This window comes from Tursiops truncatus, chromosome X (genome assembly GCF_011762595.2).
Source record: "Tursiops truncatus isolate mTurTru1 chromosome X, mTurTru1.mat.Y, whole genome shotgun sequence".
NCBI classification, from domain to species: domain Eukaryota; kingdom Metazoa; phylum Chordata; class Mammalia; order Artiodactyla; family Delphinidae; genus Tursiops; species Tursiops truncatus.
Genome location: NC_047055.1, coordinates 116,754,076 through 116,779,798, shown reverse-complemented (window position 1 = coordinate 116,779,798; position 25,723 = coordinate 116,754,076). Strand labels below are relative to the sequence as shown.

Genomic DNA, 25,723 nt, shown 5'->3' with positions numbered 1-25,723 from the left:
ATTTAATGAGGGATGTGATGCTAGGTGCAGCTTCTAAAAGAAAAGTGCCAGGACCTATGACAGGCTAAACTCTGCCCTGGCTGAGTTTTTTACTACCTCCCCTTGTTTTTTACAACACTGACGATAGTTACAGGAACGGAATATGCTACTGGACTCAAGAAAGTTCTGAGATTTTAGTAAGTCGATTAGCTGACTTACTGATTAAATGTCACACATTTTCCCAACAAACATTTGTCTGACCAACAAGCAGCAAAGGTAATTTCTGGTTTGAGTTGAACACTTAGACAAAATTTTGTTCTTGGTTTTTAAAATGTCTAGCTTTAAATATATATAGTATCTGTTAACAGTGTCAAAAGAAAAATCGCTGTGGGAATCATGTAAAAACCACTGTTTCTGGCGTATTACTGCCTATTTACAGAAAGCCTTATTTACCGAATCTGGATATACTCTCTACTATATACGTGTGTGGGTGTGTCAGTGGTGTGTAGACGTATACGCAGCCGTCCTCACACACATACACATGTATACAGGAAATTAAACTGAGAAATTAACAGGCACTATTCACCCCACTGCTTCTTGTTAGTGATCATTGAAAAACACATTTTTGACTTTAGAACACCATGCCATTTGCGATAGAGCACCATGCCATTTGCAAATTAAATGATTATCCTAGGAGCTTCAACAAGATACTTGAGCTAAAAAATGAGGGCGCTCTATTTATGAGAATTGCATTATGGCTCCAGGTTTTGACTCTTATAAAACTTGCTTACGAGTACTTCCTTAAGGACCACAAGGGCAGAAATAATGCACACGAGCACCAGGAGAAAACGTTTTGAACACACTCTTGCTGATGCTGACTGTCGGACTTTACTAATTTAAGCCATGAGGATGATGTATCTATGAGAACGTTAAAACTGTGATGGAAACGTCTAGAAAGCCCCTGCCCCTATTTACAAATTAAATTAGAAAACAGCTTTTCAGATTATGCTTAACTTGAAATTAAGGTTACTTTAAGTCTTTTTCAAAAACCAAGTCAAAGCGACATACCTCCCTGAAACGTGTGACAAATGTAATCCCCAAAAGAAACCTCTTTCCACACTCCGAGCCTTCTGCCACTTCCCGAAACTTCGAGATTCTTCTCATTTTCCCCTGTTAATTGAAGCATTCTGATGCTCTGTCTTTGGAGGTCTTAACTCTTCGGATAAGACTGCTGTTCCCTAGTGTCCTTAAAGTTGTCTGGTGTATTGGAATCACATAACAGAAGTCTATTTTGAAAGAGAATCCAGGGTGCAAGGTGAAATGGATACTAGATAAAGAATGAGGTAACCCTGGAACCCCTGCGAACACTAAAAATACACAGGGAAATTTGGAACTCTGTTTATGAATAAATACTCCTCTATCCAGTGGCAGTCCCAGCAGTAACCAAGATATCTGATTCATTTACTTTCGTAGCCTCTCCCTACAATTAACGTGAATCATTTCTTGAAAGAAATGGAGACTGAATTCTACAAAGCAGGAGACTTTAAAACGTTTGGACCAAAGGTTGGCATTTCATATTACAATAACCTTTGTCTGCTGTGCTTTGCATGGTGCTGGGCATAAATGGATTCAGTGAAGGGTTTTTTCCTGACAGTGACAAGTGGCTAAGCAATTCGAATTGCAGATGACAGCACACACACACACACACACACACACACACACACACACACACAAATACATATATATATAGCATATATATTGCTGCTTGAAATCAAATTTATTGGTCATTCCATTTCCTGGGGAAAACAGTTTTGTTAGAATGCACTGCTAACATTTGATTACAAATATTCAAGAAGATAATCCTATAAAGTAATTCTTTTGTTAGCAGAAATGAGTTTTCCCAAAATACTCTTAGAAAGCCACTAGTCTATTCACTTCTTAAATAATAACTGCTAATGAAACTACTAATTTGCAGAAAAGAAAGCTGAAAATCCTTCACAAATTGGTGCAGTCAACACCATTTGCTACTTTAAATGATAATTTTTTAAAACTACCCACTCAAAGCCAAAGTTTAAATAAAATCTGCCTTCTAGAAATATTATTCATATGAATTATCTAGGAGGTTTCTTTTAAAGTATTGGGAACAAATTCATGTATTTTTACCTGAAATTTCACCATAGATCTCTTCTGCTATCCTAGCCGCTTCTTTTCTATTTCCTTTGACGATATAGAAATGGGTTAGGAGCGCCAAGAACACTTTAATTAAAAGCTTGAAGAAAAAAAAAGTAGCAAACATTGTAATAAAAATGTTTTTAAAGCCAAAGGAAACAGGACCGTCCTCCATTTTGGTTCACACTCTGTATAGGTTCTTGGGACTGCAAAATTTCACTGAGTTATAATCGGTATCATATGACATCTATTTTAAACCTTCTAGCTCTCCGTGTTCCTGTTACAGAGAACTGAGTTTGTAGATTCTAAGCTAACTGTGATTTGGCGACTGCATGCACTGACATTCATGGCAATGTTAAATGAACTAAAGAAACTTCCTTCAAACCAGAAACACCCAATAGTTCTGGACCTACATTCCTCAGTGTTGTTTAACAAACAGGATTCATGTCCGAAACGTTTCTACTCCTAAATCCCAGTTTTTGCTACATTATGTTGGAAGGCAGGATTGGAAAGATAGAACAAACCTTTCAGATCCCATGGGGACGAAGCAAGTTATTTGAAGCTCATGGAAAGAAGTACTAATACATTCTATGCTCTTGGTGGGAAGTACCAGCCCCTGGAACGTTTCATTTCCTCTGCATTCTGAGGTTTACGGGAGATAAAGCCCAAATCTAAAATATGACCAGTTAAGAAAGATGATTTACTCTAAGGCAGTATTTAATAAAAGGCCCAGCTTGATGTTTTTCTTTTGGCTGCACCACACGGCATGTGGGATCTTAGTTCTCCAACCAGGGATTGAACCCGTGCCCCCTGCAGTGGAAGTGTGGAGTCTTGACCACTGGACCGCCAGGGAAGCCCCTAAAAGGCCCAGCTTGGAGGCCTCTCCAGACTGGAAGCATTAGACCACTGCCTGTAATAGTTTCATCCATGACAAAGTCCTCCGGCAACATTCCTGGTCTTTTGCTTCCCATTGTAGGTGTCAGTAAAGGTGGTGCCTCGTTCTGGAAAATGTGGGCTATAGTCGATCATGGAGGGCTTGCAATGAAATGGATGAAGATGATCTAGGTTCTGGGTGAAGTACCCAAAGATTCTGTGAATCAGTACCTTCCCTCGCTGGACAATATTCTCTTGTAACCCTGATTCTTTGACATGCATCAGCTGGCCAATACCGGTAAAATTGATTTATGTGTAATTTTCCTCACCTGGGAAGGAATAGATGAGGAAACTCTAGGTCTCCTGTTTCATTCTTGGCTATATTAGATTTTCTAAATTTCTACAACCTATTGGAAAAAACAAGCCCAAACAAAATTATAGGAGACAACTAAATCAATCTTATTTAATAAATGCTTCATGCAAAAATACGGGAGTTTCTCCTAGCACTCAGGCAAAATAGAATGACTCCCTATGTAAGAACCGCCTCCCTGTACTCTGTGAAAAGGGTAAGGCATGAGAATCAGCCTTGAGTCACAATATACAACATACCCATTTCTGTGTATCACCACGCCATCACGAGCTTGTGCGGTTTCCATTCTCAAGGACGTATATTATATAAGGTTACTTTACCAAGCTTAGATTACCTGGTAGCGTGCCAGTGTATGAAAATACATCAACACAAGTATTTCAGTTCTTTTCATGTCTCTTTCTCCAATTGTTCTGTAAGAAGGTGATCATTTACTCACGTCAGCCCAGTGGTGTATCTAGAATTACATAACACCATTCAATCTTGTTTTCGCCCTAATTTTCATTTAAAACCTCGTTGTTCTTTTTGTTTTACATACCAGAAAAGCTGGCCATGAGGGCTTCCCTGGTGGCGCAGTGGTTGAGAGTCCGCCTGCCGATGCAGGGGACACGGGTTCGTGCCCCAGTCCGGGAAGATCCCACATGCCGTGGAGCGGCTGGGCCCGTGAGCCATGGCTGCTGAGCCTGCGCGTCCGGAGCCTGTGCTCCGCAGCGGGAGAGGCTACAACAGTGAGAGGCCCGCGTACCGCAAAAAAAAAAAAAAAAAAAAAAGCTGGCCATGAGAAGGTCAACTTTTGTACTCTTTCAGAGAGACCATCTTTAGCACGTTTGAGCACTACATTTGAGATGCACGTAAAAGGCTACTGAAGTAAGGAGTTAACTCATGGTATCTTTGAAGGAGGCGAAACCATCTAGAGCTCCAGGGTTTCTCAGCCTTGGCACTACCGGCATTTTGGGCCAGATCATTCTTTGGTGTGGGAGGCAGTCCAAAAGCATCATAGGACATTTAGCAGCATCCCACCTGATGCCACTGCCCCACTCCTATCCAGCTGGAACAAACAGAAATGTCTCCAGGCACTGCCAGATGTCCCCCAGGGGGCAAAATCACCACTGCCACATCCAGTTGAGAATCACTGAGCCACAACCAAATATGAAGGATAAAGGAAAATCAACTCCCCAAAGTACTGTGAATACAAATCAAAATCTGTAGAGAACTTTAATTCTCAGAATTTCAGATTTTAAGGATCCAGCCATAGAATGATACAATTTAACATCTAGCCAGATTCTTTTGCGAATGCAGAGAAGGATAAAGAGGCCTTTAAAAATCCTTCACGAAACTAAACACAGACCTAGGATACCCTGACTGAGCCAAAAATGTTTTGGTGGAAGATAAATCAGAACATATCAACGTAGGGGACTGCTTCCAACAAAGTGGGTTGGAGAAGCTGGGCATTGGGCTGCACCCCGCAGGCCTGCAAGCCCTATACTTGCCCAGCCTCAAGACCGAAGAGTCTACAGTCAGCGACAGAGATAGCAGTGGTTTGATAGATGGGGGATCTTACACATTTGAAGCAAGGTCCTGGAGCGACACCCCACGGCGTGCGGCAGACAGCAGCTGGCAGGATGGCGGGACATGGCAGGAGTCTTCGCTACCCAGGGAAGGGGCAGATTTACCAGTTATAGGGGAATTGACGTCAGGTGGGCTCATCAGTTACCAGGGAAACCAGCAGAGGGGCACGCCCCTCACGGCTCCTTTGATAAGCTATCAGGTGAAGATGTTCTGATCTAAAGATTAGAATAATCGCTAGCTCAGGTCGGGGCAGGAACGTAGCAAGGTCAGTCATGTGAGTAGGGTAGAGGTGAAGCAGGCACTGGTCCGGCAGGGGATGGACAGAGAGCATGAGAACAGCCATCTTGGGGGGCCTGATCATACACTGGGCTTCTGTAAATGAAGTCAAAATTCCAATTTCTCTTAAAATAGCTTGCAAGATATAATGCATAATTATGTAGCTCACATGCACAGTACTGTACAGACGTATTCATTTGTCTCACGCAGTGCACTGAAAAACTCTAGTGCACTGAAAAACAAGAGTTCGGATTAGGAAACAAAGGCACAATTGAACTTGCTATTCCATGAGTAAAAGAGAGAATATTGTAGAAAGAAAAGATGACAGAGTAATTCATCAACTGAAGGATATTTCCTGTTTTTCTAACAGACTAAGCAAAACATCAAATTGCACTGAAAAAAAAAAAACATGGGAGGTAGGGGCTGGGGGCAGTGTTGCTCAACTAGTAAATAATATTCTGTTCTTCAAACAAGACAAACTCAAGAAAAATGTCAAAATGTCATTTTGGTCTTTATTTTTGGACATGTAGCATGTTTCCATAAATCAGTTTTACATGTGCTACTTTTTGGAACATCCAAAGAAATACAATATATTTTTCATAAATTCCTCATCACTGCAAGTTCACTTTCAAATAAATGTAAGTAGCAGGGCAGAACAATATGTTTCCACATATTGACCAGTGCAACAATGACAGTTACAATTTAGGTATTCAGGAAGCCTGAAAATTAAGATTTACTAGAACAAGCAAATTTACTTCCATTTGCTAAAGGGGAAAAAAAAAGGAAAATATGCAAATTACATGTTTCATGCAAGAACTTTAAATCCTATTTATTTTCCATCTGAACTAAATGGCAATTTAATAGACAATTCTGAAAAAAAAGCTAAGAAACAAAAATAACATACAAGAAAAAACAGCAGTATGCCTTTAAAAATTGCTGAACAGAATAAATTAAACCAAATGTTACAGTTTCTTGCTTTATCATGAATATTGGCACTGTTTATTTCATATTTATATAAGTCAGTTTCTACGCATAAAAATCCCAGTAAGATTTAATGGTTTGGGTCAGTCTGTTTTTCTTTAACAAAAGAACCCCTAACTTCTAGATTTTAAAAACTGCACTCTTGCATTTGTGTTTTAGTACAAAACACAAATATATTTCTTATGTATCAGTGGCAACCAATTAGTAGGTACGTTAAGATACTTTTTCAAAAGAAGTTCTGTGAATGTTGTCATTAAAAAAAAAAATCCTGTACAGAATCGCAATACTGCCAGCATCTAACTAGCGCGCCCCCAGTGCCTCATTCTTGTGACTTCACGGTCCTTAATCACAAAAACTTATTCTAAGGAGTTCAAAGAATTAATAAGACACACCATGTGGATAACTGGGGGTTTAAAAACCCATGGCTATGGGCCACAACGATTACAGTTAACAACATCCATCCACAAAGAGACTGTGTTCCTAAAATTTTCAGACTCAATTGGCTATAAACAAAACATTCTGGGGTCAAGACTTCTGCACACTGACAATACTTATCAGGCATCAGCTAGGCCACAAGTGAAGGGAAGTGACTTCTATCAAAGGGACAGGGTAGCAGCTGATTTTGAGATGGCACACCTCGTACACTGCGCTCGGAAAACAAGAAGGCATTGACAGGACTCAATTATGCACTGCGAGATGTGGAGGGTTTCTCTGCACTATCATCAACAGTGGTATCGGTCCCTAGTATTTAAAAAGCAAAAAGTATTTTCATACACACAAGCGAAGATGAAGGCTCGACCTAGGAGAATGCATCCAACAGGATTAAAGAAGAACTGAGAGTACGCCGGCGATTTTTTCCCGGCATTAAAAGCATGAGCATTTTCGGCACGGCGGATATCTTAGCACTTCATGTCAAACCTGACTATGACGAAGTGAGCCATCTGACTGATCAACAAAGAGCGAATGCACCCCCCCACCCCCCACCCCCGGTCCTTACCGCAGGAAGCATCTAGTTCAACATTCTATGCCTGGTAGGTGCTTAAAACATGCTGGTCGCTGACAGCCCATTTTACTCAAGAAACCTGCTGATCATATGGAACACTTACTGAGCATACCCAATAAAAGTTTAAGAACACGACTTAAGTGTCTAATAAATGTAGTATGAACACAACTTAAAACAGTTCACAGAGTTGTTGTACTTCCCTAAAGAAAACTTGTAAACATCTGGTGAATGTCTAATTAATGGTAGAACATTTAAAATTGGCCAAAAAATGCCCAGAAAACGTTTGGCCCTTCAGCACCCAAAGCTCCCAAAATATAACGTTAAAACATCTCTGCTAGAGGGATTTCAGTAGTCTGAAAAATTGCATACCTGAGTGGCTTCAATGTTCTCTCCTAAATTTTAAATAAGTGCAAGGAGTTTCTACACTCAGGAATTGCATAAGTGTTTATCTTTCCTCAAAATAAAACACGAATGATAAAGAGGTAGCGTAACTTACTATTAACTTTACAAAGAAAAAAAGCAAGGTTATTTTCAATAGTCTTAATAGAACTATTACAAGTGTTTCAAATCTCACAATCCAGGCTTTCTTCTACCTGGTTTTAGATACCTCGTTGTTCTCGTCCACCTTTTTCCTGTAAGGATACTGATGAGTCCAGGCACCCTTTGGCCCTGTGGCATCTACTGCAACATCGATGATAGAATCCGGAGTCACCCATCTCAGGAAAATGAGGAAGAAAAAGCTGAATACAGCCAACAAAGCAAAAATGCAGCCTGTCAAGGGGCCACACTGAGAGATGAGTCTGTCCAGTCGTTTGTCCATCGATAACACAGCTTCTCCTGCCACTTGGTCGTACACCTGGCGGGAGAGAGCCGAGAATGAGCACCGTGAGCCACAATAAACAACGACCTGCACAGACCAGGAGTGCTTTAGAGATGTCAACAGAAGGCGCGTACATTTCACTGTTGTTACAGAAATGATGTGACGAATGAAACTGATTACACTACGTATTGCCATTTGAGACAACACTTATGGAGTGCCTATTCTGGACGAAACACTGGGGTATGTATACCGTGTGGTACAAAGATGAATCTACCACGGCTCCTGTCCCCTAGGGGATCCCCATCAATATTTAACCAACTATGAGAATTCCAAAGTCCTGAGACGCTGGAGCGGCTTTGCGGGCCACCTGTCGAGGCCATATTTACTTCAGCAGTGACTCCCCAAGCAGGGAGGAAGGACTGGCCCTTTAAGATTCCTTGACTCAACTACCATCAGAGAGTTAACAATCTAGTGTGCTTCTGGGTACAGAGAGGCTCCTCTTTCCACACCCAAGTGACGCCGTGTTGCTGAGCACAAACGGGGAGAATATACAGAGACATTTCACGGATTCCAAGTAAAAGGAGCAGAAAGAGATGGGGGAAATTTTGGTAGATAGTATAGGTCAAACAGTGGCAAACAAAATAAAGTTTACTGCTGAGCATTGGTAGTAGGTGGCTTGCTTTTTTAAAGTATTGCTAAGCACTAAACTCTGAAATATTAAAGAAAAAAACAAAGGTCCTTGAATATACTTATTTCAAACTCATAAAATGGGCCGGCATTCACGTTTTTTAACTGCATTTGGGCATTACCTGTGGTCACGCTCACGTTATCAGACCTGTAAACCATCTCCTTTTGAACTCAAGAAAGTTCTGACGTGCAGAGCAAGTTCTAAAGGTCAACGGCCTCTGAAAGGTACGGGCTGTTTTCATCTAGCTCCTCTACCCCGAGGACATTGGGAATACACTGTAGTCAGAATTATATCGAGCGGTATGCTGAGACTGGCGAATTATACATGAAAAAGTATGTTTCCAGCATGAATGCTGATTTAATTTCTTGATCAATTTTTCTAAATAGCAGTTAAACTAAGGAGTTGAAAGGGATCAAACATCCTGTGTGGAACAGGTAGAATTAAAAGAGCAACTACAAACTCACCCGTGCGTCCACCTTTATTTCTAAGTCAGTTAATTCATGATCTCAAGTGACAAAATAACAATTTGCTACTAGGGAGAGAATGACAGGGAGGACAATCCATTAGGGACAAGGATTAACGTCTTTTTCGGAATGTGTACTGTAAACTGCCAGGCTGTAAAACTGAAAACAATACAGACGTCCTACTGTTACTTTAAGCCTAAATAAAAGAAAATTCGTGGTTTTTAAAAAAACCCTAATGCACTCCTTTAACACAAGCTGACAAACTGTCACCGTAGTTCTCTGCCCCAAACTTATTATGTACAACAGCGCAAACTTCTGAGATTTACACGACATTGATCAAGAAGGTAAAGGCACAATTACAGAGATGTGGTCCTCAATCAGGGTGGGTTTCACTGAAAAAACCTGCCTAACCAAATATCCCTGCCCACCATTCCCATATCCCCTCTGCTCCTAAAGGGTCACTTTAGAATCCAGCAGTGGGCACAGGAAGATGAACCGGACAGAGCCCGAAAAGGCTCCCGGGGCGATTCTGCCACGCGCTCCCAGCAGGTAATCAGTGCTGCACCCCAACTTCCAAAGGAAAACAAGGAAATGTACTTAATTCATACGGGTGGCGCGACTGCAAAACTTCTAGAAAGTGGCTATCTCAGAGCTATTTCAGTCAAAACTGTTTGTTAGTTGAAACTTCTCATGTTTCAATGCAAACTGTGTATGACGATTTTTAGAGATAAAAAGAGTTTTGTTGCATTTCCATTCAAATCGGGGCTCACCTTACGTAGGGGAATTTACAATTTAAACCAAGCAAGAAAGCCTTTCTGCTTACTCGGCTCCATCTTGCTCTCTACTTTGGGCTAGAAACTAGTTGCTCCACTGAACATAAGGAGAGTATAAAGCACTACCTTCTCCACGCTCCCAACTGTCTTTCTGGGTCACAATTTCTAAGAAGCACAGCGTTTCCATCCAGCTTGCTATGTGATAATAAGAGGCAGGAGGTAGACGAAGTCATGAGAGGTACTTAAACAAAGGGCACAACTGAGTAGAATAAATGAAGTCCTGACCTCGAAATAAGGAAGCATTTCCTACAACTGTACTCTCCCACCTAAGGGCATTAACCTATTTCCTGCACCTGTCCTTTTACCAATTTTCTACTGCTGCTTTTTATTTGTGGTCCTATTGCCAACATTTGTCACGTGCTTTTTGAATTCTAACTTACTATGTTCTCAATCAGCCCAAAGATGCAAAAATCCCTCTCCTGTAGAATAATCACAGCAGCTAGCAAAAGTGACACGGGAGTTTTAGGAAGTAGCCTGGATTAACTATTTGTAACTTATAAGTTGCCACAATCGGGCTAAGCAAAACCGTATATTTTCTAATAGACTTATATGCTTTAGAATTATAAAGAGCCTCAAGAAAATGTCTAAGAGTAGATCTTAATATTAGTTTTGCCTCTAATTGTTGTGACTTCTAGAAAATTTTGTAACTCCTGCATGCCCAGTTTAATGAAAGGTCTAGATACTGCATTACTGCTATTTTCAGATGTCAAATGCAATGATTTGACTAGAAACTTAGCCTAACATATACCAGAAGTAATACAGAATTCACTTCTTTTCACTTGGAAGAGACTTCATAAACTTAAGCAATAGAGCAGAAATGGTAAACCTATATAAAAGCAGCAAGTGTGTATGTGAAACATCAAGTAAGAATTCAAGACACAATCTTCAAATACCCTTCTCTTAGCATGTGACATACTTTTTCAGTTCTCTCCGCAACATTCCTCCAGGTGTAGAAAGTCTTTACGATGTTGTGGATATTTTCTGGAGGCGGCAATGCTCCTGACTTCAGTTGGGAAACAGCTTTTTCCAATCCCTCACACAAAGATTTTACAGAAGGCTCACATAAAATGATAAGATTTTCTGGAAGTACTTCAGGAATTCCACCAACCCTGGTACTTACAACCTTAAAAAGGAAAAAAGAACATGTGATCCTCCATAATTCATCTCTCAGGAAAATAAACAATACCAATTTAAAAAAATATTACAGACTGCATCTGATTATTTTTCAAAATACAAATACAGAGACCCCAACAGTGTAATAAGCCCTCAAAGCTTTTTACCTGTAAACCACAACTGGCTGCTTCCACAATTGCCATGCAGAATGCTTCAGTAAGGGAAGTATTAAGAAAGATATGTCCTTGAACTAAGACATTTCTGACATCTTTGTGTTCTAAGGCTCCCAAGAGACGCACTCTGATTTTTGAAACGAGAGAAAAAAGAGGGGAGTAAAAATCATGCTACAAAAGAAATACCATTTATAAGCCAAGTGTGCTACTCATATTATACTTAGAATCTTACTGCTTCTAATGTTTTCCATCTCCAAAGATTAATATCACCCAACTCTGATCTAAAAGGAAGTCATATAAAGCTGTTTGGTTAAAGCTTGTACAGCTAACATATTTCTAACTTTTGTCACACAGATCAAATTTCATCTTCTCCAAAATCAGTCTGCATTCAATGAAAATGTTAATACACTTTGATGAGTAAATGTTAAAGTGTCGTTTCTAAACAGGAAAATGTTCCTTTTAAATTGATGCCTCACATGCACACAGCTCACATGTTAACTAAGTTACCGAGGAAGAGAAATGTTCGAATCTGTACATGCAGAGCAATTTACATGATTTGGGCCGTGCTATTTAAATCACAACTCAGTATGGCTTGAGAATCTGCAAACGTTTCCAATCAAATAGCTGTTTTTTTGTGCATTCTCGGGTGCCCCAACCAGGGCCCCCTAAAGTCAGATAATGTTGGGCTAACAGAAAAAATAAAATTATGAATTCCTTAACTAGGGTTCCCCATTTTATATAATTTTTCTTAAATAGGCCTTGCATTACATTTTTATGTCAAGTACATGTAGGAGAAGCAGCCCACTTAATGCAGGCATGTAGCCAAAACCAATTTTAGGTAACTGATATTTTCTCACCCAAGACAATATGGAATCCATCAATACCTGTCATGGAGCTGGTATCTTTCCCGTACTTCTTCCAAAATGACTCTCTTTGGTCCCTCTCCTCCAATTATGAAATTTAAATTGGGATATTTCTGACAGAGTTCAGGTATTATACCACTAAGCAAATCGGTCCCTGAAAACATCAAGTTGAATGTTTGAGTTATCAATAATTAACCTTAAAAAAAATTTTATCAGAACTTCTGAGAATCCACTCACTTTGAAAAGTAATATTAGCTATGCCTCCCTTACTTAAGGAGAGAAACAAATTCTCTCAAACCTTTCCTGGAATGGTGGAATCGTTCAAACTGCCAGGGGTCCCCCAAGAGTTCTTGAGGATATATACACTGACACCCATGGGTACCTTCCACACACCCAGTTCGTGGACTATTCTGTTCCGTTTCAACATTGTGTTGTAGGTTATTCACCTGTGTTTACACACCTACTGCTAAAAAATGGCATTTGAGGTAGCTTACATTTCAGTTAAAACTTTCTGCAGAGCAGGAGAGCTGACTGGAGATCTGGGTCTTGACCCAGCCTTTTTATGAGCAAACTCTGATAATGGGACTTTCCTGATAAGAGAAAATGAACAGACCGACGTACCTGAAGTCCAAGGTCTCTTTCACCTACAAAATTCTACCAGCGTTATGATTCTACTTCCTACTATAGGAAAGGGCTAAGGAGCAAAATATGACTGCTGCCTCCATTGTGTTGAGAATGCAGTTTGTACAGAGGACTTTGCAGCGAACACTAGGGTATTAGCAAAATTTGTAAGAGTCCATCCAAATCTGCTACAGCCCACTTCCCCCGAATGACAGTGAATGAAGGTGGCAGGACTTCCACTGCCAGATCATTACAGTCTGCAGAACAAAAGGGTGCATCTTGGTCCTTTTTTTTCTTTTTAATGAAACTTTCTTATGTTTATACAACCTTAGGTAATATAAAGCAGCAAAATAAATCATGCCCTACTAGTCTGAAAGTAGCAATCCAAAGTGACAGTAGTGTTGATGTTTAAGAATTTAGCTCATTAACAAGTACAAATCATACACATTCAAAAGTAAATGTAAAATAAGCCAGTTAAAGAAATGCATACACATACATACGCAAGAACTGCACTTCTATCAATCTTCCCAAATACAGGCAGATCAATTATTAAAAAGATGGTAGGAGAAATAATATATATAGGGTCATTTTTATTAAATAATTCCAAGTAGGATTTATTACGTAAACTCTGCTAGTATTTTCAAAATATGACTGCATTAGCAAACATAAATTCACATGTGGCTTTTTTTTGTTATTGTTTTTGCAGTACGCGGGCCTCTCACTGTTGTGGCCTCTCCCGTTGCTGAGCACAGGCTCCAGACGCGCAGGCTCAGCAGCCATGGCTCACGGGCCTAGCCGCTCCGAGGCATGTGGGATCTTCCCGGACCGGGCACGAACCCACGTCCCCTGCACCGGCAGGCGAATTCTCAAACACTGCACCACCAGGGAAGCCCCACATGTGGCTTTTCTGAATTATGAAAGCTTCTCATTAAAATCTTACCTATCTTTGTTTCAAGTTTATTACCAAGTCCATCAACTGGATTTTTAGATAAACCAGAAGGTGTCTTAATGACTTTTAACAAGTTACCTCGTATAATTGTTTCCTTCCCCTCCCTCCTTGCCCTCTCTCCCTTCTAATACAAAGGTTAAGAATCCATTCTTTAAATGAAAAAAGCCCAAAACCCCACATCTAGAGCAATAATCATAATTAGTAACAATAGCTACAATTACTGAGGGCTTACTATACCAGGCGGTGGGCTTTAAATGCATTGTTGTTTAATTCTGACAAGTACTTTAAAAGAAACGGAAACGATTAATATTATCAACGATCTATATTATTATTCTAAGAATAAAGGTTTTTTCCCCATAATAAGAAATGTTCTCGTGCCTCTAGCAAGCGTCCAACACAATGAAACATACCAAAGGACTTTCAATTGCCATATTCTCACAAAATGGACAAGAAAAGCTCTGATCTGAAGTGCTTCTAAAGCACAGTCTAATAGAATCTTCTGAATCTATACCTAGGATAATGGTGGCTGGGCTGAGGGTGGAGGGAACAGGAGACCTTAACTGCAGAAGAGCTCAACTCAGGCTTGTCATCTCTGTTACTTACTGTGTAACCTGGGTGAGTTACTTACCCCCTCTGAGACTCAGTTTCTTTGTCTGTTACATGCAGAAAACATCTACCCTACAGTTGCTGGGAGGGTCAAGTTAGGTACTGTATCATGTACAGGCTTTATCAACTGCAGAATATAAATGTAAGTCATCATTAGCACTAGAGCAGAAGTGGGGCATGTCTGCACATGCACGTGAGCACTACTAAACCCTGCCTGAGAGCAAAACAGGCTCAATGGAAGAGGGAAGAGGCCAGGGATCCTGGGTAATAGGACTTCTGATTTATTCTCTCTTACTTAATATGTTCCAGTGGCCTTTGATATCTGGTCCAAATGAACACCTCCTAAGGAAATTAATTTATTAATAATTAATGGACCATTAATACAACTACTCACGTTTGAACTACAGATGTGGCCATTCCTTCTCAGAATGTTACTTTTTGCACAGTGCCTGACATACGGAAAGGGTTTGATAAATATTTGTTAAATGACTGAACTGAGAACAGGAAAGGCTGTACCTTCACTCTTTGGTGGTTAGCTCAGCTGGTTAAAATACCATAGTTAGTGAAGTAAAGGTAAAGGTTCAATCTTTGAACAGGTAAGTTAATTTTGCTCTGATCCTTGACCATGCACGCATCATATGCTTTCTCAGCTAGCTATCTCACAAAGGTATATTATTTGGTGAAAAAACAAAATAGGCACATTTCTTAAGTTACAACAAACACATTACCAATATCCCAAGAGGGCTTCAGAACACAGAATGCTGCTCCATTCACATCTTCTTCAAGTAAGGAATGGAAGCATTTCATTGCCTTCACCCCCAAAAACGCAGTTCAGTAGAAGTTTTCTCACCAACCTCCGCTTAGTGGATCACTGCATGGACCAAGGCTCTCCATTCCAAAGGTAAAACATCGTGGCCAAGGCCCACATCTGGATTTTAGGCCACTCCCTAGTACACTGGGACACTTCTGATCCCACCGCTGAGCTTCATGCTTACCAAGAATCAGCTGCATTTGTCCACAAATCTGTCTGATGCCTATTTTATTATATTTGTTACAGTATTTAAATAGCACAAAAATGGACAAAATGAGTTTCTGTGGAACTAAGCTGAACGGTTTGAAAAATTCAATAAAGACACAGTAAAAAAAAAAAAACCTTGTCAGATTAGGGGATATCCTGAACCACTGTATAAGGTCAAAAACAAATGAAAAATCCAGAAGTACATGACTTCATGTGCCTTTAGGTTCTCACCACATTTAAGAGACCCAAACTGGCAACTGTAAGTTATACTTTTTAAAGGTGACTGTGCAAGAAGGAAGATGCAGCTCAAATCAGTGGACCAGTACTCTTAAGCCTGCAGGCCTAAACCAAATTATTGGTGATTCAGTGCATGGTAATAATATTTTGAGTAAATTAAAATATTTTAAAGGGGGGCGTTTACATATTATCTTTTTAACAATTCCCCACTTTTAGTGACAATTTTGATTGCTGGACAGGTTTTCAAATACCATCCAGAAAACCATTTATGTTTTGAATAACTGGACTGCTTCAGACTTTTAGTCAGCAAGGCTCTACAAATTCTACTGTGGCATCCATAAAGTGCTGCAGAGGCACTAAAACAATCCTCCTTGTGCACAGCAGACACATACCGAGTACAAATTGGGCTAAGTACTGTACAGGAACCATCACTGAACCTCACAAGATTACCAATGTTGCCCAAATCACACAATAGAAAAAAATTGAGACTCGGAGATGTCAAGTAGCTTGTCTTTGATCACACAGGAGGATGGAGCCAGGATCAGACTCTGGGCTATCTGACCCCCCTTTAGCACTTACGTGCCAATTCATTATTAACGTCTTATCTACGATTAAAGGAAATAAGCAAGCTACAAAACAGTAACGTGCAGAACAAGCTCACTGACTTTGAGTGTATGCATAAAAACGACAGGAAAGCTATAAATCAAACGTTCATTAGGGTCATCCCTAAATAATACAGTTACAGCTGATTTTAGTTTTCACCCTTGCGATTTTCTTAGTTTTCAAAATATCTGCAATGAAAAGAAAGGGTTATGTGATGGTCTGGGCCCTGTACTTGCTACTGCATGTGTACAGAAATTTTTAAAAGACCTGACCTATTAAACAACATCAGGTTATTGTTTTTCCTTTTAAATAACTATGAAAACATCGGGGGGGTGGGGTGGGGGGGGGCTGGGGCTGCGGATAGCATTTACCACTGTTCCAGAAATTTCTCCTTTAAGATGTATAAAACGTTATTAGACCCTTCTTTGCTGTATTTAACGCAGAAGTTGTTATGAAACCATACAACAAAACAAAAAGCCCAACAGTCATTATAACACAAATACTCAACAGCTTTCTGCAAGGAAAGAAAGGCTGTGCAGTGCATTTGTAGCTATCATTTCATTACCTTTTCTGTAAACAAGTCTGCTGACAACAACAACAGTTATTACACTATCATGCCTCCTAAATGGGTCTGGAGTGAAGTCAGTAGGATCTACAGCATTAGGAATGACGGACACTATTTCAGGATTCAGTGCTGCTCTTAGCACAGTGTTTTCCTTACTAGTGTAAGAGACACAAATTATGTGGTTTGTGTCACAAAGAGACACAGTTAGAAGCTTGTTTGTAAGCACCGAGCTGACATCAGCAAATCCAAAAAGGGAATGGTCCGTGAAGACTGTCTGGAGGCCCATTGTCTTGGCGTGGAAGAGGGCATCATGGGCCATGGCGGAAAAGGAACTATGTGAATGGATTATCGTGACTCTCTCCCGAACAAATATGTACCTGAGCAATGGCAGACTGTGAAAGAGGGTCGTGGCTGTAGATTGGTTGTACATGACTTTCAGAGGCAAGTAATAGACTTTGAGGCCATTAGTGAGGTAACGGATGCCTTTGCGATTTCCATAAGCATGGGTGACAATTATGACCTTGTGCCCTCTTTCAATCAGGCACTGAGAGAGCTGGTAAATGTGGCCTTCCACGCCTCCCATATTTGGGTAGAAAAAGTCCGACACCATGCATATATTATGGGTACAGGTTCTACACGTGGAAAGACGTCCAGGGCTGACATGGGAGAGTGAAGCTGAGGGACGCTGGCCATGCCCACCTCCTCCTCTACAGGCCATGCTGAGATGGTTTAGGCATTAGTCCTTAGAGCAACCCAGTTAAGATATGTGTCCTCTAGTACCTGAAAGAGAGAGTAAACAAGGATCTAAGCTCAGAGACAAAATACATTCCACACTCCAAATCCAGACATAAATATTCTTTTAATGTTAATCTGTTAGCTTTTCCCCTAGAAATAAAACAAAGCGTATGATGAATTCATGCATTTGACAGCATTTACTTGCTTAGTACTTACTGTGTGTCATACAACAAAACTAGACTCTGCATGTCCTTATATCTTAATTTTGCTCTAAAAATACTGTTACACATAATCGTAAACAATGTTTGTCACACCAAAGTATAGAATACTTTGCCAGGTTAACAAACCAGTTCATTCACATAATAAAACATATGGATCTTGACAGAAAAGGTTTGCTAACCCCACTTCAGAGCTTAGCCATTGACTCAATGAATCTCATCAAGTTCGCTAGCATTAAGTCTGTGGTTTACACTAAAATATACCTGGAGTTAGAACTGTCTTTTGAGAGCAGCTTTTTAAAGTGTCACCTGTAGCACATGCCACACACCTTATTTTCTCCTTCCCTGTTCAACAATGGTGATAATCAAACCATTCCCCTCATTTTCTTAAACTTTCAGTTATGTATATCTTCCCTCCATGAGTATCCCTCCCTTCAGTTTGGAATCGAAAGATAAAAACTAAACTAGAGACGGGCTGGATCTGGGGCCATTTTATACCTCTAAAGTAGGAAATGTTCAGCTCAGGGGTCCCCGAGATCATCAGCGCAAAAATCATCAACTCAATATTCAGTATGATTACAGATTCTTAGACATTTAAAGCTAAAGAGAATCTTGGAAAGTGAGTGAAACTCCTTCTCAGCTTCACAAATGAGATTTCCATGCCTCCAGAAACTCAACTATACAATGGGAAGCCATCCTAAAGGTCTGAGTTTCTGATGTCACCGCAAACTCAGAAAATGCAAAGTAACAGCTTGTGCAAAGTCTATTCTCTCCAACAAAGTCATGTTTATTTTAAATATTGTCTCAGAAATACTCAATGACTGTTTGTTGAGCTGAATTTGCTAACTACAATTCAATATTACCAAATCATAAGATTCTTCAAGTCTGTACTTTTAAGTGGCTTCACGAACATTTTCTTACCGTGGTTTGTCACCTAAACCCGAATTGCCAGTTCCATTCAATTTTAACAGATGAATGGTAACGAAAACAGTGAGTAAAGCACCAAATGAAATCATTTAAAGTTCTGTCATTAGCCTGCAATGTTCTGTGAGAAATGTGCCTATCACGGTTATCACGCCTAACACTTTCATAAGGGCACAATCACAGAATCTTAAAATTTTAAAGTTGAAGAAAGGCTTGGAGATCTAGTGAATACCTCTCTCATTTTACGAATGAGAAACCAGACAAGTTGAGCGATCGGTCCAAGGTCCCCACCCAGCCACTTGAGCGGCAAATGCGAGACGGCCGTAAAGTCCACGGTCAACAAGTTCCTAGACAGTTATTATCAGCAGAGACTCCAGAGAAGCCTTAGGGTGACCCGGCGGGGGCTTGGGGTCAAAAGGACGGTGCTTCCACCCACCCGCCGAGCGCCGTTCCAGCTTCACTCGCTGAGGGGTCGCTGGGGAGCGCCAGGGCCAAGGAAGGGATGACCCCGCTCAGTCAGCGACCCCGGCGCAGTCAGGCGGGGTCTCGCCAGGCCCAAAGGGAGGAAAACGGCCAAAGAGCGAGCAGGAGGTCGAGGCCGGGAGTCCCAGAGCCGTTCGCCCCGCCCGCCTTAGCCGACGCGGAACCGGCTACAGCTCGGCGGCCCCAGCGCTCCCTCAGCCCCACTCGACTCCGGAGACCCTCGACCCCGACCTCCGACCCTCAAGCCGGCTCGGCTTCGCCCCCTGCATCATCGGCCACGCTCCCCTGAGGGCAGCTCAGTCCCATCTGGAAGCGGCAAGGAGTACCGGCGCGGGAAGCTCAGACACGCACTTACCAGCGAGTCCCATGGCCGCCAGTGTCCGGACCTCCCGCGGCTGCAGCCGGAGTCCCGCCCCGCTGCCCCGAAGCACCAATCAGGGGCGTCCGCGCCCGAGCGCCGCGCCCCCGGAACAGCCAATCACAAAGAGGCGCTGGGGTCACATGCAGGAGTGACGCTCGGTCCCCACCCTTCAGCGCGGGGTGTAACGTCAGCGGGCGCCTGCACAGTTGCCACTATGTTCCGGAAGACTTGTTTTCTCTGTATTGAAAGCACTAATCCTCGGTTTAACCTTTTATATGAATTCTGAATATTGAGATTCTCTAAAAATCGGCCTTGGGCTCTTGTTACACAAGCAGCCCACCGGGACCCTTCGACGGGGTAAAACCGGTACTCCCAGCGTGCCTCGCAGCAACTCTTTGGCGCTCCTGGGAGTTGTAGTCCCGTGGCCTTCGGAGGCGAATCCGAACTTAGAAAACTCACTCCCAGGATGCACCGCACTTCTAAACGCGGGTCTTGCGGACCGTCGGGTGGGTTCGCGCCTTGGTTGTCTAGGTACAGCGTCTCTTTTCTGGAAGCTTGTTCTCTGGCTTCCAATCGGAGAGACTTTTGGCTGGGAAGGCCACAGAAAGCTGGGGTCATGGTGGGGTTTTGTTTGTTATTTATTATCTGTGCCACAGCAGACCTGCCAGTTTCTTACCATTCTGGTAGGATTGCTTGATGTAGTAAATAAAATACACAAATAAAAAGTCAAGTCAAAGTTTTTAGTAATTTGAATTTCAAATAAATATTTTTTAATATGTGTGTCCCAAATATTGGGGTCTTTACTAAAAAAATATTCGTTGTTTATCTGAAATTCAGATTTAACTGGGCACGTTTCATTCTACCTGGCAACCCTCCACTCTGGAGGAAAAAAACCTGAGGTCTGACCTGAAATATCAACTCCCATTCAAACTGGTTCAGCTGGCTATGGTGGTGCTTGGCCAAGAGGCTAATGAATCACTGGAAGTGGTCTGATGGTCATCCAGCCCTCACAGTGGGTACACAGGGTTCCCCAGCCGAGCAAATGCCTTCCTGAGCGCCATCACCACCATCGTTGCCAGCACCCATCTTAAGCCTGTAGAAAGCCTGTTCATCCCTGAAGATTTCGGCTCCTTTCTGATGCCCTACCCGAACTTCCAGAGAGAATTAAATCCTCCCTCTTTTGTATTTTGACAGCACTTTGGCCATATGCTGGTATAGCATTTATCAGGTGATATTCAATTTGTTTGCCTGTTCCCCCTCACACCCCCTCCCCCGCCTTCTTCCTCAACCTGATCCTTGGAGACTTGTGTTTTCTTGGGATCTCACATGGACTGCTTTCTGAAAATTGGCATTTGTATTTGCTTGTTAAATGTCTGCCTTCCCAGCCAGGGAGTAAGCAGAAGCAGGGTCTGTTCCTGGTACTAGACACTGAATACGTTTTAGCTGTATTAATGCCCGTGCTCCGCAACGGGAGAGGCCACAACAGTGAGAGGCCCATGTACCACCAAAAAAATAATAATAATAAAATAAAATAAAACTAGATATCACCTTCCCTTGAAATTCAACTCTTTGCAAATTCATACGTAAATTAGCTCCTGGATAATTTTGGAGTGGGAAGGCAATGAATTTGTATGGAGAACCCACTATCTATATATATACAAGGCACAAGGCAGGGGAAAACTGGCATGAGCTTTACCAGCAAGGAAACAAGGCAAAGTTAAGGCATATGTAAATATCTATGATAAAAGGTAGGAAGCGATAAATGTCACAAAAGAAATACAAGAAAAATACTGGGAGTTCAGAGGGAAAGAGTATTTCTGGCTGCCAGCATTTAGCTCCTGGAAGTAAAGAGTGCTCATGCAACTGCTGGGAGCAAGATTATTCCAAGAACAACGTGACCGGGGTACAGAGACAGATGCTGACTGTCCAGTGAATGCTGTTGTGCAATTTCACAGCGGGAGAGAAGGGGAAGGGTTCAGATAGGAGAAGGGCGGTATTTCCAGGGAAGGTTGGAGAAAACTGATAAGAGGATCTTACTATGGAAAATGGATTTGATGCTGAGCCAGACTTCCAGCCAAGATGACATTTTCATTTAATATTTTGAGATTCCTCTCTTCTCATTGTGCTTCAAAAAGAAAAACAAGAGACATAAATGAGAAAATTCATGTTATAGCTGTGATTAAGATCCTAAATATTTCCATGTATCAGAAACAGAACCAAAGTGCAAAACGGTGATCAGAACCAAGCCACACAGGTCCTGTACTCTGTATGTGGAAGCAGGAAGACACTGACGAGGGTTCAGCTCTTGTAAAACAATAGAGACTAAAAGGTCTCCATGTGTGGCTAGAGACAGGAACCAACCCTGTGGGAGACTGTTACATGGTGGCCTTCAATGAACCATTTTCCTATGTTCACACCGTTGTCTAATCCCTTCCCACATCAACTCTAGGCTTGGCCACGTGACTCACTTGGCCAATGGGACATCAGTAAATGAGATACAGCAGAAGCTTAATATGTGCTTATGCACTGAGGCATGTCCTGTTGGAAGCTCTCCTCTTGAAAGCCAGTGGCTATGCTGTGAAGAAACTCAGGCAAGATACTGAATGATGAAAAGCCACCTGGAGAGAAGCCCTGGAGAATAAGAGTTCGTCTTGGGCATTCCAGTGGCAGATGAGTTCCCATTCACTGGTCACAGAATCAATACTTCACTATTAACTAAATAATTATTTATTAGGCACCCACTACATGCCAAGACATTGTTCCCACTCTGAGGATTATGAGTAAATGAGACGAAGTCCAGCTCTTGTTGAGCAAATGACCAAATCCATTAAGCTCACAATTTTCACCCAACTCTTCCTTTCCTTAAAAGTCTTAAAATGGATTATTTGTGTCATCTCCTTTATCAAGTATCTCAGGCAGTATTTTAATCTCATCCAACTCTGACCATTATACCATCCAATCTGTTTCCACCTCCAAAGGGTCTCCCACCACGCTGCTGTAGTCACAGATTTATGATCTGTGCTGTCCTATTAATGCATTTTCTGGCCTTGTGGCTTAGATAATCAGGGACATCATGCATCGCTGGCATTTATCGTGTTTGCTTTAAGCTCTCGGGGCTTTCTCACATATTTTTATTTTGCAACACAATTTTGTGGGTTGAAAAATTGCAGCTCACGTTCCAAAGCTATTAGTATGACAAATATTCCTGTACGATGACCAGTGAACTCTAACAAGGCAATAGGCCAGTTCCGCCACCTCCACCCTAAGGACCCGCTCCATCCCAGCCGAGACCTAGCCTCAGGGAATCCAAGTCCAAGTCTCCTGGTGCTTGGAGATGGTTGGGGAGAAAACAGGGGGGCCAGGTTTTGGAAGTGGAAAGCCGGATCTCGTATAGTTTTGTCCAGAGTTCCCTATAACATCTCCATCTAAATGGCAATTGGGAAGCCAGAGCCACTAACCAAAATGTGGCTTGAGTTGGTTTTAGGGCAGATCCAGGAATCCAGTATAAGCCAAGAATTTTGCTCACAGTCATGCTTCTCTTTTGGCGGATAATCCCTTTAATATGTAAAGTACATTGTATTTTTCAAATTGTTTTCATTTATGGAGTGAAATTAACAACTCTGAGATACAGGGAGATGAGATTATCATTCATGCCTTTAGCAGGAGAGGAAGGGAAGGCACCATGAGGTGGCTTGGCCTCATAATGCAATTAAGTGGCAGAGCCTGTCCTTCAACTCAACTCTTTTCTCCTTGTCTGGGATTCGACCTCTCTTTTTAACCAATCAAGATGAGCAAAGTGACTCTAATTGAGCAGTGTCCCTTGGACCGGCTGCTGCCCCAGCTCTCAAGGGAATTTAACCAAATACTATTGAGGAGGAGAGAGTGGTAGAAACTGAATGAAGGGACAGAGCGAGAAGCTGAATGCTAATACATTTAAGAAACTAAGTTACCTGTGAGCCCTTTCAGAAGCCTGAGAATCAAACAGTACAACTAGAAGAAAGAAGGCCCATTGACATAAAGGTCATAAAGTGAGGACAAAAGGGACAGTGACAGGACAGGAGTGACTGGGCCAACACCAGTAAATGATGAGGCCATGGTAATGGCTGCACTGTGGGGACTGGTCCCAGGCAAGGTCAAGATCAGCTGTGTCCCCAGGGTAGGGGCTGAGAGCTAAGGCAAGGAAGGAAGGAAGGAAGCAGAGGGCCCAGAGCCACAGCCTCCGAGAGAACTTCAGCAAAGGACGGGAGAACCTGGGAACTGCTTAGGAACCCTGAGAGAGGAAGGGCAGGGATTTGGGACAGGATCCAACCATTCTACCACTCGGCTCTAGGAGAAATAATACAGTTTTTTGCTATGTTTATCATTCTTTATCTCCTTATTATTGTACTGCTCCAGATGGTCTGGCCTGAGAAACTTGGGTTACACAAGTTTGATCAGGACACAGTTCCAATCGCAAAGAGGTCACAGAGTAGTGGGGAGATAACGTGAACATAACTATTTACAAAAGTGTGCAATAAATGTAATAGATTATGTGTGTATCTATCATCTATCTACCTACCTACCTACCTACCTACCTACCTATCTATGCAAGATGCTTGGGAGAGCATCAATTTTTAAGTTATTTGCTAAGTAACTTCGTTCCGCTAGAGCTGCTAAATTCCCTGTTTTACCAAACTTTTCAGTAAATCTACACCATCAACAAGTTATTTGTGGGAGTATTTGAGCAAAAAAGCAAAGGAAAAAGGCTTGTGCTCCCTTCCTGGGTAGCTGTGGAAAAGAGAGATGAATCATGAGGCCCTGAGAACTGAGATGTGAATGAGACTGATAGTTGAATAAGCGCAGAAACGTGGAGCTGGAGGTGGCCGGAAGAAATATACAGCCGCAAAGATGTCAGGGGCACCAGTGGGCTCTCCTCCATCAAGTCAAGTTCAACTGGGGGTCAAGTCAAGGTCAACTGAATCTCAAAGGAAAGACTGATGTCCAGCTGATTTGGGGGTCACATTTATTTAACCTCGTTTAGAACCTTAAACCTTCTGAGACCTATTCTTTCTGTTTCCCAAAAGTGGAGTCTAGTTTTCTTGTGTTCATGTCTCTCCCACACCTCGCACTTCTGAATTCCTTTCTCTCTGTAAAATATTTTTTTATTTAGCATAAAATTTAGAGCGGTAGCATAGTCAATAACACACGAAATTCTCTGGCTTGAATGATGTGTTTATTTTCTTTAAATACACATAAATATGAAACAACAGACAGTAGTTTGGTAAACTCAAAACTACAAGCTGGACAGTAATCAGATAATCAGTGCTGATCATACAAATCAAAATCGGCATAAGAAAGAATCAGAATAATTCACAAGAGAGTTGCAATTAGCAAAGGACTCGAAGACTATGCGAACTGCCTCATCTGCTCTGAGTAATTAATCACATGGTACCTGTCATTCCACGATGATCAAACCTTTTTCACTCTCCATTCCTTGGTGTGCAGAGCACCTTCAGTTAGAAGACATCTGTCAGAGAGCCAGGGGATCCTCAGCTGGTGTTTAATGGAAGGTCCATCTGGATTCACCATAGTACTATGTAACGCGGATTTTTTTTCTAACACCTGGAACAGTGACAGCAACTTGGCAAAGCAGCATGCTGTTTAAAACGACAGGGATGGGGAACTGGGTGGGGATCAAGGCTGAATCAAGGATTTTCTCGATCGTGGAGCCCATGGGCGGCCCTTCTCTCCTTTGGAAAGCGGCAATGCTTTGGACATGCTGGTTTTCCATTTGCACAGGTTCTCATGTGAAAGGGGCATCTGTCCTCACAGCTGTTACAAAAGAAAATAAACATGAGAATTCAGAATCAAGGACTAAATTCCAACGAAAAACTCTGATCTGATTTGATTACGTTTTCAAAGTAAATTTTCCAGATACATATTTGCAATGTCAATATAAAATCCTGATGGTTACCCCACATGGTTTCAAAATCTATTAAAGCACAATTGCTAACTTCTAAGCGGTCTATTCATCAGTGAAGTTCTTGCTATATAAATCCAATGACATCCCCTTCCTCAAAGAAAAAAAGCAAACATATGTGGATATATACTGAGAGAGAGATTGAGCTAAAGAGTCAGCTGATCTGAAATAATAATTGTTGAAATTTCATCAACTTTAGTTTTTGCTTAAGATCCATAAGCCAACAACAGTAGGCAGGATTTTCTGGATTTTACAGTCAATCATCACTCTATA

General features: G+C 41.6%; 3 protein-coding genes across 5 annotated transcripts in view; all 3 read right to left on the bottom strand.

Moving 5' to 3' along the window:
- The window catches only part of ASB11 (ankyrin repeat and SOCS box containing 11), a 28,316-nt gene extending 22,715 nt beyond the window's left edge, over window positions 1-5,601 (bottom strand). Inside the window, exon 1 of one of the 2 annotated variants that reach the window (XM_004317961.4) lies at window positions 2,143-5,601. In XM_004317961.4, coding sequence (XP_004318009.1) covers window positions 2,143-2,323 — 181 coding nt within the window. In that variant the 5' untranslated portion in view covers window positions 2,324-5,601. Of the gene's footprint in view, window positions 1-1,047; window positions 2,083-2,142 lie in introns of those variants that run through there. The other variant, XM_073799424.1, reaches the window with a different exon arrangement.
- Window positions 5,602-5,725: 124 nt separating this feature from the next.
- PIGA (phosphatidylinositol glycan anchor biosynthesis class A) lies at window positions 5,726-19,556 on the bottom strand. Of its 2 annotated transcripts, XM_033849354.2 has the most exons (6): window positions 19,486-19,556; window positions 16,771-17,550; window positions 12,193-12,325; window positions 11,303-11,435; window positions 10,939-11,145; window positions 5,726-8,073 (listed from the first exon to the last, which is right to left on the bottom strand). In XM_033849354.2, the coding sequence occupies exons 2-6, from the start codon at window positions 17,486-17,488 to the stop codon at window positions 7,807-7,809; spliced, it is 1,458 nt and encodes a 485-aa protein (XP_033705245.1). In that variant the 5' UTR covers window positions 17,489-17,550; window positions 19,486-19,556; the 3' UTR covers window positions 5,726-7,806. The 2 variants fall into 2 exon arrangements, with proteins under 2 accessions (XP_033705245.1, XP_073655524.1); XM_073799423.1 differs by lacking the exon at window positions 19,486-19,556 and having other exon boundaries at window positions 12,193-16,393; window positions 17,148-17,270.
- Window positions 19,557-24,688: 5,132 nt separating this feature from the next.
- VEGFD (vascular endothelial growth factor D) overlaps window positions 24,689-25,723 on the bottom strand; it is a 37,096-nt gene continuing 36,061 nt past the window's right edge. Inside the window, exon 7 of the mRNA XM_019925612.3 lies at window positions 24,689-25,302. Within this exon, the coding sequence (XP_019781171.1) occupies window positions 25,176-25,302 (127 nt within the window). The 3' untranslated portion in view covers window positions 24,689-25,175. The remainder of the gene's footprint in view (window positions 25,303-25,723) is intronic.